The sequence below is a fragment of the Colletes gigas genome, unplaced genomic scaffold, assembly GCF_013123115.1.
Source record: "Colletes gigas isolate AHSC1104 unplaced genomic scaffold, ASM1312311v1 Colletes_gigas_Sc00001, whole genome shotgun sequence".
Lineage (NCBI taxonomy): Eukaryota > Metazoa > Arthropoda > Insecta > Hymenoptera > Colletidae > Colletes > Colletes gigas.
Genome location: NW_025106630.1, coordinates 9,497,764 through 9,515,873, shown reverse-complemented (window position 1 = coordinate 9,515,873; position 18,110 = coordinate 9,497,764). Strand labels below are relative to the sequence as shown.

General features: G+C 43.3%; 1 protein-coding gene across 2 annotated transcripts in view; it reads left to right on the top strand.

Moving 5' to 3' along the window:
• Positions 1-17,708, top strand: part of LOC122395538 — a 29,775-nt gene extending 12,067 nt beyond the window's left edge. For both annotated transcript variants that reach the window (XM_043393198.1, XM_043393190.1), the window contains exons 2-4: positions 12,805-13,065; positions 13,203-13,415; positions 14,818-17,708. In XM_043393198.1, the coding sequence (XP_043249133.1) occupies positions 12,811-13,065; positions 13,203-13,415; positions 14,818-15,156 (807 nt within the window). In that variant the 5' untranslated portion in view covers positions 12,805-12,810 and the 3' untranslated portion in view covers positions 15,157-17,708. The remainder of the gene's footprint in view (positions 1-12,804; positions 13,066-13,202; positions 13,416-14,817) is intronic.
• Positions 17,709-18,110: the final 402 nt, after the last annotated feature.

Here is an 18,110-nt window from a genome sequence, read left to right as displayed (position 1 = left end):
ATCGCGGAGATAATATGCATTTATGTATCTGGAATCGGGCTGCTTATCGGACCAATTAACCGGCCGTTATTTTAATTGCACTGCCGATTTTATCCGTCCGCGGTCTCGCGTTTTCGAGGTTTTCAAGTTTACGAAAAAATTTAATAATTGAGATCTGGATACGTTTTCAGTTCGTTCATACGATTTCGTGCAGTTTCGCGTTTCCAAAGCGAGTTCCCTGCGAGTCTGAAGCTCGTTTAACGGTCGTTCTAAACGCAAGAGTAGCGCGTGCTCGTTTTTCGCGCGACTGGAAAGACGATTGCACTCGGTAGCAACTTACGCTGTTATTGCTTCCACCTGTCGCGTTCTTGCGAGTTTCTCTCGTTCGGATCGTCGCAGTCGGGGATCATTGTTCCCTGGATTTTAAGTACCGTTGCCGAAACGGCGATCTTTACGATCCACGAAACGTTCCCAGACGCGTTTTCGAACGATCAAGGCACATTTGAATTGCAACAACTTAGAAATGTTGTTCCCCCCGAATCTGATCGTTAACGACGTCGTTTAAGTGATTCGAGTTTTCATTCAATTTTTAATTTTAATTCTGGTTTAATTCATGGTGATCTTGATATAAAATCATGGTACATAGGAGCCTCGCTTATTAACGAGGCTAGAAAGGAAACAGATAGTTATCTAGCCGAAGAATCCCGACGGAACTACGCGGCTGACTTTGCTCGCTAACCTCGCACCTGCATTCGCACGGTTCACGGTCGTCGTTAACCAGGACTCGGAGTTCGTTTCTTAGCGATATTAACGAACAATGCTGCAACGAATGATATTCGTACGGCACGGCTGGCGGACTTGAGGAGCCAGTTATTATTTTTCGAGGACGATAACGCACGTTCGTGGAACGTGACCGGAATGTCACGTTCGTACGAAGCGTTCTGTTCGCGTTCGAGCAGACACGATCCTTCTATCGCCGTTTTCAGAACACCACTTCTGCTCCCTCCCTGTAAACTTCATTTGCACTTCGTATCTTTCGATTTATTATTAAAGAATTTTAATTTAAATTTGGCAACTATTACATTGACAAAAGTAGCTGGTCGCCCAAATTTTTATTTACCAGAAAATTTGTTAGCTGAAATTTACCTAAAATTTATACCCCGTTGCTCAGACAACGGAATATTAGTCGATCGAGGAGTGCTTGCGAGAGCTTGCGAGGTAGTCAAGAGCCGTAGCCCTCTGGTATCGAGTACAGGAGGTAACGCCACGTCAATATTTATCACTGGTTACATCTTACAATTTTTACGAGAACCTAAACATAATTTAAAAATGAAAAAATTGCCGATTTGTATCGAACCTTCGAAGTCTTATCAAGAAGCCCAACACTAACCTGGCGAAAAGGTTTAATTCGAATAGACGTTACATACGATGCAGAATTAATTTATGTATTTAATATAAAAAAAAACTGTTAGTTTGAACAGTCGTGCCCTCCGGTTTATTCCCCCCGAATTAACCACAAAGGTCTTTTTTTGGGGACATCGCGATCGGAGAGTTTGCGTCACCGTGTGTGTTGAACTTTGCAAACGCGGCTGGAAAAGATCGAGTAACCTCGGGCAGGGTGGTTTACGTTCAAGTTGGGGGTCTGGCGAGGCCAACTCTGAGCGATAACCTCGCGGATACAAGGGACGATGACGTCAGGTTGGCCTCAGAATCAAGGCTCGTCCCCAGTCTCTCCCCTCTTCGAGGATAACCTGTCCCAGCGACCATGATCGATCCATCCTTCGCGCGGATTCTACACGACCATTTTTGCGAATTTCCATTCGCTTTTGCATGCGCCGGGCAAACGGGATTGCAACTCGATCGCGAGCGCGTAATTGCCGCGAAAAACATCGACGGAAAATTGCCCGGACACCGATATCGTTTTGCTCGTCGTTTCGTTTCGTCGATCGACGCCATGTTGGACGCTTGACCTCCTCCAACCTAAATTATCCTTTGCACTCTTAACCGTGAAAAACTAGAGAAACAAAATACTTTTGTACTCGTATTTATTTATAGACTACATTATATAGTCTTTCTATAGGCTCTAAAGCTTTTCATCTGACCATAAAGAGCAAGTAAACAAAATTTCATCCAGATTGGACGAGGATAGTAGGAGTTACAGATGCCTCACGATATTATTTCCCTAGTAAAGAGACGAGTTTAGAATCTTAAGAAGTGGTCGATTTCTTAAACTCTGCTCCAGATACGTTTCGTTTGAAATTTTCAGTCGCGCGTCGTCTTATCGATACGACTAACGTTTCGAAACAGGGGCGAATGGTATCGTCGGTGACATCATAACGTCTGTGAACAACTGGTCGTTTGTTTGCGGATAGACTTCCTTCTGTTGGCAAAATGCGTCGTAAGGAAATACATGCGCGCGTGCTCGTTTGTATTTGTTTAATTTATAAGCCTTCGTACGTGGAAAAATTAGGTAACGCTCGGAAATTTTCCGCGAATCGTTTCAGATAAACAGGAGGAAAAAACGCACGCTGTCGACTGAAAACCGCGTAATCGCATGAATTGCAAGAAACAGGATCTTTTTCGAGAAAAATGAACGTTGCGAAATCATAGAAAAAAAGCAACATATGTTTTTTCAAATTATATTGGTCATCGGTTTAATACAATTATAATTCAATTTGTTGTTTTATAGTATTCCTAATGTAAATCGCATTATTCTATATTCAAGGGTAAATTGTAGGTCTGAAGCGTATTTTAAATTATTAAATTTTGCAAACAAATCCGAATTATATCAAATTGTTGAACGTAAAATTAAACAGAAAGGCTGCAGTACTGTAAAATAAATTTACAAACCGTATTAATAATTTTGTGAGTGTGAAGCATATGTTTTGGAAGAGGAGGTGGCTTTGTGGGCCGATTGAGGCTTCCCTTTTAAAATATATACGCGATGCTCGATTTTACACAAAATTTTCCTCGTTCGTGCTTGTAAGGCGACGACGCGAACACGTTTGATCGGTTTGCGTAATCGGCACGCCGCTCTTATCGTTGACTTTACCTCTTGTAAAGTGCCCTTGTAACTTGCAACGCGTGAGAGCCGATTGTCGCGAGGCGTGCGATTTTCGAGCCGCTGCTAGCGATTACGCGATCGACGCGGTTGGGCGTTTTTCGCGACCCAGCTCCGCGGTGGGAAACGTTAATGGATCGTAATCGGCATACATCGATAACGATGACTAATCGCGTGAGTAAGATGCTGCCGCGTGACGAGAATTTAACGACCTACCGCGTCTTACGTGGAATTGCAAACGGCGTGCATCGAATTATCTCGCGAATAACAATTTCTGCGCGACGGTCTTGCCTCGATCGTTGAACATCTCGGTATGTATGGGAACCGAACTCGCTCGTAATCTTGTACGATCGCACGGAAGCTGCCATTGACACTTTCAAACGCGATTATTGTATACGATCATCGAACAAGGAGAAATAAAATTTCCTCTAGAAATGGATCCAAGCGATCGTCGATCTTTCTACGTCGGTTAAAATCTATAGAAATCATATTCTTCTGTTTGAACAAAGGTATCCCGGAAAGAATACATTTTGAATGAAAAGAAAAACGAGGAACGTCTTCTGGAGAAAAGTATTTGGCGATAGGTCTCGAAGACGTCTCATCGTTCGCTTGATATTCAACGAGGGGACTCGATGACTAAGAGGCTACGTAGGCGGAAACAAATCATCAGCTCTAAATTGATATCGCGTCGCGTTCCACGAGATAGTCGGCGTTATCGTCCTCGAATGCACCGCTGCGTTTCTTTCCCGCCGCATCCTTTGATTCCGCGGAATTTTTATTTTTGCGGGAGGAACCCTTTATCGCGTAAACAACCGGGTATATCTTTCGTTCCCGATGCGTTTCCTGGACGAGCATTCCACTTTCGGTTATCGCCCCCTATCTTATCGTTCTCTTTTAACTTTTAACGACTTTTGCAACGTCGTCAATGAACGGGCCTTCGATTTTACGCACGCGATTAGATTAGATCGCGGACCCCGCCATTAAGACGTATTCCCAACCGACGAGATTTTGCGCCAAGAAACGGTGCTTTGCTAGAAGTTAATCATCGATCGTTCTTTATCCGGCAGCTCAACCATTTTCATAAATTAGCGAGTTGTAAATAAGCTTCTTCTGGTTAGAAGTGCAGCGACACTTCCCTCGCTCGCCAGTAGAGGGCTACGCTTGATTTCTCCCTCTCACAAGTTCTCGATCGACCATTGATTGTTCTGGCGTGTAAAACAGAGCCTGTTGACTTAATGTGGTCAATAATAAGTTAATAAAGATGACTGAAACTTGAATTTGTGCTTTACCAGTTGGATGGGTTCGCCAATTTTATTTGTTAATTATTCGATGCTATGGAGCTAGCTTGGAATTGACTGTGGTTGGACGCACGAATGCGGTGGGTCCTTTTAAAAGCGTTTGGAACATTTTCCACGAGAGGATTTAATCCTTTCTGACTACTACTTCGTCCTGGATGCGGTCAGGATTAATCTCGACCGCTGCGGTCGGCTGGTTCTAGCTACCTAAGCTGGTGATATATGCAAGTACATATATTTCTCTGCAATATGCCTCGGGGCATGCACATAGAGTACACTTAGACGCTACCGAGAGCTTCTCTGCATAATCTTAAACGTTATTGCGACCACGACCCTACCTCAGATTGCGTCCAAAGTCCGTACAGCGATTTCTTACCAGATGTCGATCCTTTGAAACACTTTTCCGTGTACCGTAAAAGTGAACGCGTGTCTGGTTATTATATGCATCGATAATAAACAATAGAACCATTCAGTTTTGACATTTTTAATCGAATAACAAAGGGGGAAAATGAATGGGAAAATTTCGTAAAATTGTCTACGATATCTGCGGAAAAATCCGCCACGCCTTGCGGACGATATTTTATAAAAATGTGGGAACCTACCTACCCAACGAACCGTGATTTCTTTTTAAATATAAACGAGGCGGTCTTTCCATCCGGGGTACACAATGAAAAACGTAATTGCACGAAACTTGCATTCATAAAACGTGCCTGACGCGGGGGAAACTTTACGCTTTTCATATTTTTAACGCGGAATATCATCCCTTTATGGCGCGTCTATAAAGGAAGTAACGTTTTTATCATGCTTTTTTTACGTTCTCAAACAAAGATCGAATGCTCAATTTTGAACCTTTCCAAATTATCCCGAGGCTCGTTCGAAGGTAATAAAAAAGCGAAAAAAAATATTTTTCGTATTCCAAAGGTGTGCTGAGGAAATGGGAAGAATCCCAGACGGATCGATCCTTTGGTTTGCTCGGAATAAATTCCATGAAAATTGTTCCTCTTGAAGAAGATGGACTACCCCCTTAACCGGAGGACGTTGTTGAATTTATTCCGTTTTCCTCGCGACACGGCGGTTCGTTTTCGAAAGCATGGGCCCTCGTTATAAAATTACACGTCTAAAACACGATCGTAAGAGAGATTAACTTCTGCTTTTGCAACGCGTTTGCCCGCGTTGGCCAACGAGTTTCGAGAGGGCTGGCGCGGTCCGTTTATTTCGGCGGTCGTCACAGTTACGTCCCCGTTCCCGTTCCACCGTAATTCCTCTCGCGTCCTTTGAATTATGACCATGCGATAATACATGCATCGGCCGTGCACGGATACTCAATGGAGCAGCAACGAATCAGGAAGAGAGATACGCGCTTCGAAAGCAACACGGTGGGCAGAATCGTAGCGCGTTGGTCGAGCGGATTTTTCATCCGGATCATTGTCCGTCCGAGTTTTATTCGTCATTGATGAAATCGCGCGAGTTTGTTGGCATCGGAAAGCAGTTAAACTGGTTCCGCGTAATGTATCCTTTCTTATTACACCTCGACGATTTTACAATTACGTTACGACACGTTTAACCGTGGTAACCGGCGTGCCCATTTATGGGACATTGACAAAAGAAACGTTTTGTAACTTTTCGGACAATTTTTCAAACCTGGATACAGAGTCACTGCCCGTGATCCGTATGTGGGGCACAACCCCGTGCTATTGGACACGCTAATGGGAGAATGGACAGTGGACGTTTAAAATTCATTCGAACACCATGCGTTTTAAAGTACGGAGTTGAGATTCTAATAAAGTGTATCGTTATTTTGTTCCCATTATGAACGATTGACGCTTTTAAATTAAAGTTTTAGTCTCGCAAACAATTTTACGGTTTTGAACTGGCAGTCAACGCGTTAAAGCGTTTTGCAGTAATTCAGTCCTCGGTTTGAAACACCGAAAATACTCGTAGCGTGAAATTGGAGAGCCTAAAAAGGTGCAAACGTTTATATTTTCTTCGTCGTTAACGATCTGACGCCAAGAATATCGGTTGCGTCGCGTGATTCTCGATCACGATCGTGTCTAACCGTGCCCTCGCCATTTTGTTTCGCGGGCGATCGGTTCGACCGCGATCTCGCCCTCCGGATGATCCAGGTAAAAGCAGAAAGCACCGAGAAAGTAAATTTCTGTTGATCGTCGGGGCATACGGCGACACAGTCTCCTCGATTTCTCTGGCTCGAGCGTCGTTCATGGAGATGACGCCATTCCTCATTACGGTCATTCACGTCTCCGTAATAATTACGCTACTCCTCGAGCGGTTACTCGGCTAGTCCGACGTTCCTGTCTTCGTTCACCATGGCGGCCACTCTCTCAATAACAATCGTGGGTGTCTGCGACCGATCTCGTTGCTTTCGACCCCGTCTAATTGATGTCTACTAATTCCATCCAGGGTTAGCTTGCATTCGGGACTTCACCGTCTATGATAATCATTCATTTAACCATCTGCTTCTATCCAAATAATATCGATGCCTAATCCTACTTCTCAATGGACTCAACGAAGAAATGGCGGTCTTTCGGAGGCTTCAGCCGATTTGAACTCGTTCTTTTCTAGATTTCGCGTCGTTCGCGTTCAAAGGGGCGACGACAGAAGAGTTTGGGGTCGATGCAAAACGCGGTTCGCGAAATAATGGCTCGTCGAGGTGGAAAAGACAATGGCTCAAGGCGGCGAGCGACACGGAGAGGACAAGCGAAAGGGGCCCGCGCGTCGATAGATCGTTTCGTCGTGCTTATTGTACATACACGCGTCTCTGTATCATAGTGTTTCCCGCGCCCGTTATGAGAAACGGCGCGTTAGAGCGAGGGAGACGAAAAGCCTCCGCGAGACAGAGAGAGATTCGAAGCGTCGCAAGTGGAAAGCAGCGACCAAAAGGAGAAACTTAATATAGTTTCCGCCATATTGGATTAGTACAGCGTTTCCCAACCTTTGTCAGATCACCTTAACGCCTCAAATACTTATTATACCTTTAATCCGCACGAATAAAAGTGCAACTTTGTACACGACTGCGGAATTTCTATTTCCCGATCTTATAGTCGGATTATTTATTTATTTGCCGGACTTCTCGGTACACATAGGCGTAACGCGACAAAGTTTTACTTTTCGTAGGGTATCCGTTACGCGTTTTCCGAATATCAACCGACAATATTCTTATCTAAATCGGAACCAAAGACGAAAAGTGGAGCACGTCGTCGAAGCCAGTGGGTATCGAGACCAGAGATAAAAATTAAGTAAACGGAATGCACCGGTGGCTCTGTTGTCTCGAACGTACGACGTCGATGAGCAAATCTTGTTTTCTCCTCGTGGAAAGGAAACGCTGCCCGCGCGATGCGTTTTCGAGCATTTTGCGTAACGTAGCGACCGCGTCGTTTCGTCTCTTGCAGCAGAGAAAATCGCGGCAGTTTGTTAAGGTGCAATTAACCGCGCTGTGTTCTCGAGCCGTCGTAAAGTGCATTCCTCGTCGGCGATAACGATTATCGTCCTTTGACCGTTCGAGGAGATAACGAAATCTCCACAGTTTTCTTTCCAAAGCTCGTGAACGTCGACATTCTTCCAAAATTCATAAAACGTAAGTACAATAATCTTTTCACATTAGCTCGCGTCGTCTGCAAGCACTGAATTCTTTGTCGAAGCATCAGATATCGTTTCGAAAATCGTTTTCTTTAACTCGTGCGCTCGGACTCGTTAGGCAACGTTCGGTGGACCTGTTTTTCGTTTATGCGTCGGTATTCGGTCGCCTTCCAGCTTCCCAACAACGCGTTTGTTCCCTCGTACAATGCCCTGGTCCCTTTTTGTTCGTCTTGAAAGACGGTAAACCGGGAAAGGCATTTGCAGCACGTGATGTCATACTGGCGTAACCCTTCGTTAGTCGGGTGACATGTGTCACCCACTCGTATATTTCTCTTCGTAGCTCTAAAGCCGTTTGAATCGCCAACGGCGTACAAAAAAGGAAGACATTTGAAAGAGACGGTGCAACCAGTTGCATCCACCTTTCGTTCGTTAACGAATTCCTTCGAGAGCTAATCCACGAAAGTGGAATTCTCTCTCGACTTAAAATTTATCCGATTCTGGGGCACGGTTATCCCGCGTTCTTTGCCAACATCCGAGTCGAATCGTTTTTCTTTTTTTTTATTGTCGCGCAATCGTCGGGCGATTTCAGCGATCTTGGCTCCGCTCGCGCGAAGAAAAAGTAGAACTCCGGTACCCACGGCCGAACAATTCTGTCGTGAGAACGCGAAACCACGCGGACCGAGCGAGCCTAATTATCGCCGGTTGATCCGAGAGGCGTCGTGTTCTTATCGGGGTCGAAACAATGGCGCATCCTCGCCGAGCACACTGTAACGCAGACAATGCGCTTCCGGTGTGCATTTCGCGCGCACGAACAGACGTCTCGAACGGCTCCCGTTTCGATCCACGTATCGTTTCGCCGGTATCGATACCAGCCAACGCGTGCGGCCGTCACGATCCGCCATTTTCCAACGATCGATTCCTCTGCACCTCACAACCTCTCACAAATTCTTTTTAAAAAACCAATCGTGCTTCGATACTACTCTAAATCAAACATCGCTTCGATACATCGATGTCCAAACACTTTTATTTCGATAATTTCGTTGCAACGAATGAAGTCCTGTCGTAATAATAGTACGAATATAATGGCGATGGATAGATCCGCCATTTTCCAACGATCGAATCCTCTGCACCTCACAACCTCTCACAAATTCTTTTTAAAAAACCAATCGTGCTTCGATACTACTCTAAATCAAACATCGCTTCGATACATCGATGTCCAAACACTTTTGTTTCGATAATTTCGTTGCAACGAATGGAGTCCTGTCGTAATAATAGTACGAATATAATGGCGATGGATAGATCCGCCATTTTCCAACGATCGAATCCTCTGCACCTTAGAACCTCTCACAAATTCTTTTTAAAAAAACAATCGTGCTTCGATACTACTCTAAATCAAACATCGCTTCGATACATCGATGTCCAAACACTTTTGTTTCGATAATTTCGTTGCAACGAATGAAGTCCTGTCGTAATAATAGTACGAATATAATGGCGATGGATAGATCCGCCATTTTCCAACGATCGAATCCTCTGCACCTTAGAACCTCTCACAAATTCTTTTTAAAAAACCAATCGTGCTTCGATACTACTCTAAACGTTTGGATCTCAGAATTGTGTAAATAGAATGATTAGTAATGCAAATTTTGTACACACTAAAACAGATTTAATCGAACAATCATTAGAAAGTCTAAGATTATCCTTGCAACATATTGTAAATTAATTTATTTTGTTACATTCACTAAGCGATAATGTTTGACTATGTAAATCCACATCTGTAGTTGCATATTACATCTTTGTACTAAAGGGTTTAATACCCGTTAATAAATGAACGAATAAATCAAATATCGCTTCGATATATCGATGTCCAAACACTTTTGTTTCAATAATTTCGTTGCAACGAATGAAGTCCTGTCGTAATAATAGTACGAATATAATGGCGATGGATAGATCCGCCATTTTCCAACGATCGAATCCTCTGCACCTTAGAACCTCTCACAAATTCTTTTTAAAAAAACAATCGTGCTTCGATACTACTCTAAATCAAACATCGCTTCGATACATCGATGTCCAAACACTTTTGTTTCAATAATTTCGTTGCAACGAATGAAGTCCTGTCGTAATAATAGTACGAATATAATGGCGATGGATAGATCCGCCATTTTCCAACGATCGAATCCTCTGCACCTTAGAACCTCTCACAAATTCTTTTTAAAAAAACAATCGTGCTTCGATACTACTCTAAATCAAACATCGCTTCGATACATCGATGTCCAAACACTTTTGTTTCGATAATTTCGTTGCAACGAATGAAGTCCTGTCGTAATAATAGTACGAATATAATGGCGATGGATAGATCCGCCATTTTCCAACGATCGAATCCTCTGCACCTTAGAACCTCTCACAAATTCTTTTTAAAAAACCAATCGTGCTTCGATACTACTCTAAACGTTTGGATCTCAGAATTGTGTAAATAGAATGATTAGTAATGCAAATTTTGTACACACTAAAACAGATTTAATCGAACAATCATTAGAAAGTCTAAGATTATCCTTGCAACATATTGTAAATTAATTTATTTTGTTACATTCACTAAGCGATAATGTTTGACTATGTAAATCCACATCTGTAGTTGCATATTACATCTTTGTACTAAAGGGTTTAATACCCGTTAATAAATGAACGAATAAATCAAATATCGCTTCGATATATCGATGCCCAAAAACTTTTGTTTCGATAATTTCGTTGCAACGAATGGAGTCCTGTCGTAATAATAATAGAATTCCAGCGTCGGGTGGAAAAAATGTGACGCGTCGCGAGACACGGGATCGTTGACACGATCGTCGATCGCCGCTGACCGAGAGAGGGTTGCGAGTTCGTAGACGTTGGAACGCGGTGGAATTCCACGACGCTGGAGAACGATGGACAGGGGCCTATGGATCGTGATTAGTCACTCGGATGGCTCGTTAAAGGCGTCACTGTGATCGAATTAAGGTCGAACGAGAGCGGGACTTTTCTCGCCACGATTATGTGGGTCGGTTAAAACGCCATTGGCTGATTAGCTTCGGCCGTGGTGCCGCCAGCATAACCGAACGAACGACCCATTTTACTTTCGCGGCCAAACTTTACCGAATAACTAATCGACGCTTCACAGTCGACTCGTAACATAGTTTTCGTCCAATTAGTAAAGCGTAACATTCTTAACCCTATGCACACCTATGGCGAGTGTGACTCGACATCAATTTTTATCTCAGGAGCTCCTTTGTCCCTACACGATATTTTTTCAAGTCCAAATCATGGAGATATCATACACTTGAAAATTAAAAAATAAAACAGATATTTAATTGAATTTGTTTCTTCCTCTATTTGTTTAAATTTGCCCTACTTTTTAGCTAACGTAAATTTCAAATAAAACACTTAAAAGCGTTGGAAGCTGCTGGTAACAAAATTCAAATATAATTCGGAGTGCAAAGGGTTATAAATTATTACGAGACATTATTCAGTCAAGTTTATCTATTAAACGGAGAAGAATGAAAGTGTTGCTAATTCCACTTCTTAAAGAAATCGTTAAATTTGGAACTCCACGCCGTTTTAGCAAAGTACTTCTGTCGGCGTTTAAAAGTTTCCTTACCTTTCGAAACTCGATAATGTCTGCTCGTAGGACACGATGGCGAGTCCAGGACAGGGAATTCGAAATGAATTTTTGTTTAATAGCATCGGTGTCGTGAAATTGTCAAACAGAAAACGAAATCGAATATCCGTCGTGGAAGTACCTGCGATTAAAAGCGAAAAAGAGAAAGTTAACGCCAGGAAAGTTTCCGCGACGAACGATGTCAGCTTTTTTTCTAACCTCGGGGCTCGAAACCGGTCGCGGAGAAGGAAACCGATACGGGAGAAAAATTCGCGGTCGCGAGTGAATACTAAACGGACTCCTCTTCGTCGAAACGTGCAGTTGTCACGGTCGTACAGTCGGCGGGATTAATCTCTTAATTCGGTCTAGGTCGGATAGATTTGGATCAATTTAAGGGGTTACGTCACCTGGCGACGAAAAAAAAGATTTCCTCGTAGATGGAAATTCGTTTCTGGTCCCTGTTTAGGCGATCCAATAGCACCCCGATTAGTCGACGCTTCGAGCTGTTCGCCGACGCAAGGATTCCGTCTGTTTTCGAATCGCGTGGAAATTTTTTAGTTTTCCGGGTCGTCGATAAAGAGGCCGCGGTTATTTATAGAACGACACCACCGTTGCACGGGGTTCAGCTCCGTAAAATCGATGAGCTTTCGTGGGAGCTCGCGAAAGGATCGTCCTCTGGGCAAGATTTCCCCGCGGCAGGCAAAACGAATAGGAATATTTATTTGCAGAAAGAAATTTATTTTAACGTATCATTAACTGCGATTCGTTAAATAAAATTGCGTACGAAACCACTCTTCTTGACCCTCCTCGTTTTCACGTCCAATCGTCTGACTTCGATTTTAATGTGCTTTCGCGGAACGATAGTGAAGTGGTCCCTTAAGATGTACGCAAAATATTGGATGTAGATACTAAACGCTTTTTGAAAAATAAATAATTTAAGTGGGACCATTGTTGTGTTAGCTCTGTATATCGACTATTCGCAGGATGTCACCAAAAATTTAATATCAATAGAGTCCAGAAGTTATTGTATGAAAATATAATACTGTAGCAATTAGAGCCTAATAATGAGCGTCATTAGCTCCTGGTGAAGGCAATAAATTCCTACTTGGTACGATGCAAGAATACACGAAAGCTTTAATCGTTTATATCTTGAAAAACGTCGAGTACCTGCACCTAATGGTCCCAGTTTCATCCCCGTGCAAAGTTCGAAGTGGTTTGCTGTCCGTGACGACCGGTGTTGTTTCCAGGAAAAGATGAACGCACCGGTGTACGCGTCGTCCTGCCCCGCGTTGCAGTCGAATCTGTCGCTGCACAGCTCCTCCTACTACAGCGAGTACAACGGAGCCGCGAGGAGGCGGTTGTCCTCGACGGGGGAGGCCGACACCTCGGCCACGTCGAGCTACGAGGGTAGCGACAGTTCCGAAAACAGCGACGAGTCTCGCCTGGAACCGGTCAGCCAGATGGAACGCGAGCAACTCGAGACCTTCTTTCGGGGCTTGAAATCTCAGGTGAACGTCTCCGAACCCTTCTGAGTTCTCTGTTCGATCAGCTTTACCCATCGCGATAGATTTTTAAAACAGAGTTCCCTTCGCGAACACCTCGCGATCTTCGAAGGGTTGCTAATTTTTCGTTTGGACCAACGCAGGTGTTCGTCTGCGAGTCGTTGGCGAACCTGTATCTCGGGAACGCGTCGCAGACCGAGAGATGGGAGCTCCGATTCACCGGGATACCAGTGGTGGTTCTGGATCTCGGGGAAACGCGATCGAGATCCAAGCGGCGGATCCAGATTCTGCTGGCGGAGCGCGGCACTTGCTTCACGCTTTGGAGAGAGACCATCGATAATCTCTCGTCGTACAAGGTAAACGATTTTTCTTCCACCTCGAAGAGTCAGGCGAATCTTATTGTCATTTAACACTAGATTGCCCAAGGAAGTCATTTCGACTGCTTTTTAATTTCAATTAGAAAAACAATTATGTATTATGACACAATTTCTTAGAATTTTGTCACTTTTTGTACAACATATAAATGAGTTTATTAATAATTGTAGTTACCTATATTGCCCAAAAGCAGTAATTTTGACTGCTTGGGAAATTTTAAATAATCAAATGACTCTTATTATCGAATCGAGTAAATTTCTTATATGACCAGTTCGGCTCTGTATTGAAATAACAGTTTTCATTTTTTTTTCGATTACCGACACATGATTTATATACTTGATAAGTTGCAGTTTCTCAATAAGCTAAAGTAGTACTTGTTATTCGAATCTTTATGCAGTGATACTTGTCCCAACAAGTTGTTTATTTTATTTCGTTTATATTATGTTTATAATATTAAAAGTGTAGGATTTAAAAAAAAGAACAAATGTACAAATAATATAATTAAATGAACGAATTTGAAATACACCAAGCACACAATCTTTTTACACAAATCAAAATCACATTGATTGACCACGCAAATTCAAATCACGTCTGTCTTTTCCAATCACTCGTTACTCTCTCCCCGTTGTCTCGCTGTCCCTAGTAACCCCTTCTTTTTTTAACAAAACACTTTCAACCCTTTTGCACATAAGTTAACATTGAACCAAACTACAGCGTGACACAAATATTCAACACAGAAACATTAAACAGTCTACAAAACACTTATATATTGAAGGATGCATAAAAATTCAACGTGTAAGTTACTCTAATACGCAGAAAATGAGGAAAAACTCGGTTTTTATTTTTTTTCACTGCGGCGCACCAAAATGAAAAATCTGAAAAAAATTGAGAATAATAGTAATAGTAATACCTGTTTACTGTAAAAGTATAAAAGTAGTTCCGGGCCTCCTTCAATACGTAATCGGCATTTTTCGGCATTTTTTGCTGTTTCTTATTTTTCACTACCTGGTTCTTCGATCAAAAAATCTGAAAATCTCCCAAAGTATGTGCCCCGGTACCCGAAATGTCTCCGAATTTTTTTACATTTTTTTACTTAGGTCAAGAGAAATTGTACAAAAACATGATTTTCGTTTTCACCCCATTACTACACCCACGGTCGAGATTTCAAGTTAAAAATTTGCACACAGGGTTTTTTTTTGCTATCGAATGACCCATGGCTCGTTCCATTCGGTTTGGGGGCACATTTGACCCCCTTATTCGGCTATACCCTTCCTTTACACATTAGTTCATTCACGATGCAGTAATTTTGACTGCTTTTGGGCAATATAGGTATATAGTAAGTTTCAGTGTTTCTAGTGTTAAATACCGCGAATTCGTGTTCAGGTGTCTGGTCCAGCGTTTCACACGATGTGTCTGTCGTCGGATCACACGCGCCTCGCCGGGCTCAGCTTCGACAATCCGAAGGCGGCGAACGATCTCTGGCAGCACATAGAACGGCTCGTCTCCTGTCCGGAGAACATCAGCCTGTCGGTGCCGGGTAAGAAGAAGAAGAAACCGGCGCCGAAGAAGGTGGTGCTGCCGGCGAAGAGCAACATCAGCCAGCCCTGTCAGTTCCAGCACGTGACGAGCGTGGACGCCGCCGATCGGTCGCGATACTTCTCGCTTCAGACGTTGGTGCCGGCTCTGAACGAGCTGGGGAACTCGTTGGAGGCGAACTTCTGAGACAACGGGAAGCCCGACGAGCCTGTGGACCCGTAGTTCCCCTTGCTCGTCCCTCCGTTCCCTGTCCGATCGGATCGTTTTAGCTAAATTACGCCGAGAAGATCGGAAGAGAGACCTCGATCCTCGAGCTAAATCAAACGCGCCGCTCTCCTCTCGCAGGAAGCAGAAACGAAGATTCAAACACCTCGAGCGGACGTTCTCGAGAGTCGTTTCACGGATTTTATGCGTTTATGCACGGAGAATATATTTTGTAAAATATACGAAGAGAGAATCGCACTCGTGACCGAGGTTCGTGTTTGTTAAATATTTGTAAATTAACGCGTTCACTGCCAGACCAATCCTGACTCCGTCGAGACTCGTCGATCTCCGAGAATTGACTTTCGTAGCTTCTCAGTGAAAATGCTTGACTGGAACAAACGCGGCAGTGAACGTATTAAGAATTCCTTGGCGTTTTATATAATCGTTGGAACCTCGATTATCGCAGAAATTTCCAGCCCCCTGTCGCTCGTGTGTCTCGTGTCTTACTTGTTGCTTATCCAGCAGCCCCCTCACTTGTTGACAGTACTGCAACGAACGAGCCTTTGTACGATAAACTACCCTTGCGTAGAATTTCATAACGAAATAAAGCTGTAGAAGCCCACAATATCCTACGTTGTTTCATTTTGAAGACTTTCGTGTTCCAGCACGGCATAAATGCATAAAGTCCACGGTACGTCGCGATTGTTCCAAAATCGAAAGGAGTTTCTCTAGCAAACCGGCGACCGTTTCGAGTGTGCTTTTAGAGAACGGAGGAGATTATGATTAACGGAAGCGTGAAGCGTAAATTATGATACAATGTTTTGCGGAAACGCGCGCGTAGACGTCAATGGCGGACGATGAAGCTCGAACTCGCGGTTGCCGTTGCGACGAGAGCCTGGTCGTCGATGGTACTCGGTTTTTGTTCCTCGGTCGCAATTAGCCGACCCTTCTGCGTTCAGAAAACCGTTGTAATTCCTTTTGCCGCGGAGGGGTTCTTCCGGTGCGTTTTTCTCTCCGCGATTCCGGTTTCCATTTTAACCCCTCAATGCCCGTATCGTTCTCAGACAATTTTCATCGTGTCTGTTTGCATTCAACTTTCATTTTTAGTTCGTTCGTGCGTGCGATTAATTGGGATAACGATGCATAATTATCCCAATTACCGGGACGATTTTTATTTATTACGATATTAGTGCACTTTCCTTTCGTGGTTTATTCTCTGATCTAAGTACTGTGTACCGCGTGTATTCTCTTTCCAATTTTATCGCGTTTACGATAAACTGTTGTTAGAGAAAGAGCGTGGGCACTGTGGGTCCATTTTTTCTTTTTTCTTTTTGTCACTCCACGACTCGAATTCTGATTTTTATCCAAGAAATACTCGACTTGGACGGATGGTTTCTTCACGAGTCGAAGTTAAATAGAAAAATTTACGGGAAAGGAACCTCTAATTAATATGCAAGCACAGTAGGAACTCCGACATTCATATTCATAAGGCAGGACCGTTTGAATACGGGAACTTTCGAACCATAGAACTCTCGCTTCCTACGAAACCGATCGAAGAATGAATTTTGCGTTAAAAAAGAATAAATATTCGCGAGTTCTCAGAGGCCGTCGACGACAGGCAACGCGCGTTTCAAAATGGCAGACTCCATTCTTTCCGAAATGTCGACAAACTGCGTCTGGAATGTACAAATGTAGCAAGTTTCGTATTTTCGGCGTCGACAAAATCCTATTTAACGCCTTCTCTGTTCACCGTGTAAATAAATTCGTTTCTTCGAATTCACGTGCACGTAAAATCAAAGGCGTCCAACGGTATACCTTGAAACACGCTCCGACTAATTTCAATTGCTAATAATTTGAAAGAATACTACTTTTTAATCATTTTTTAAACACTTGGTGACCAGCGAGCACGTTAAAAGGACCGACGTCGGATATTATAAACACTTACAAGAGCCATGGACGTGACGATTTCTCGTTGCAGTGTAAAATGGTCGCGTCCGTGGCTCTTACGAGACAGATCATAATAAAAGGAAAATCGATGTTTAAAACGACTTCAGAATTTACGAGTAACAACGTTTAAGCGACTGTTTAGAATTGTTGTAGTTAATCGTTCGAGGACCCTAAGTATTCGTCGTTAGATTTGAAAATGATTCACCGTCTAAAGTCCAGCGATCGTTGCAAAGAGCATAGAAAATTGAAATTTTCACCGATACTCGAGAATTAACGAATTTGCGCTCGACGCTGGACGTTTGATAATAATATCGCTGATTTCTGTGCACGATGGCTCGCGAGAAGCTTCCTCCACGTTCACCTTTGACCGTCGAGGATCAGTTCCCTGCGATCGTGCGTCGGGAATCGTCGATAAGCTTTTGCCACGTGTACCGTTCTCATTCCGCGACACTTTGTCGTTTATCACGAAGTCGGGGCTTTTGCGTCGATCTTCGAACGAATTTCTGTCGCTATACATACGCCTCGATAGCTCTACGCATACGTCGATGTTTACCTCCTATTCCGAGACGGAGGAGAAGGTAGGAAAATGTGTCGTCAGCAAAAATTCTAAAATAGTCGAGGAAACCACGGGGGAATTTTGGTCGTAGAGTAAATATTCGCGTCGTAGATCTTAGGGAACCACTTGGTCGGTGTGTTAATGTTCGTTTTCCAATGAGAAATAAGGACAAAAATTATATTAGGAAACTTATACTGGGCCCAAGTGTCAACGAAAATTTAATTTGTATTGTCGCCACATCGAAGGTGGTGTTAGCTAATTTTGTATTTCGTGTTATCGTTTAACGTTCCTACCTTCTGCTCTAACGGCAAGACTGTTCTCGCGACGCTACATTTAAACGAGCGATTTTAACATAGACAGTGTAACGATAGTAGCCCTAGAAAACGTTTCGTCGTTACCAGACTTTGATCGTTGATGTTACTCGCCCCCTCGG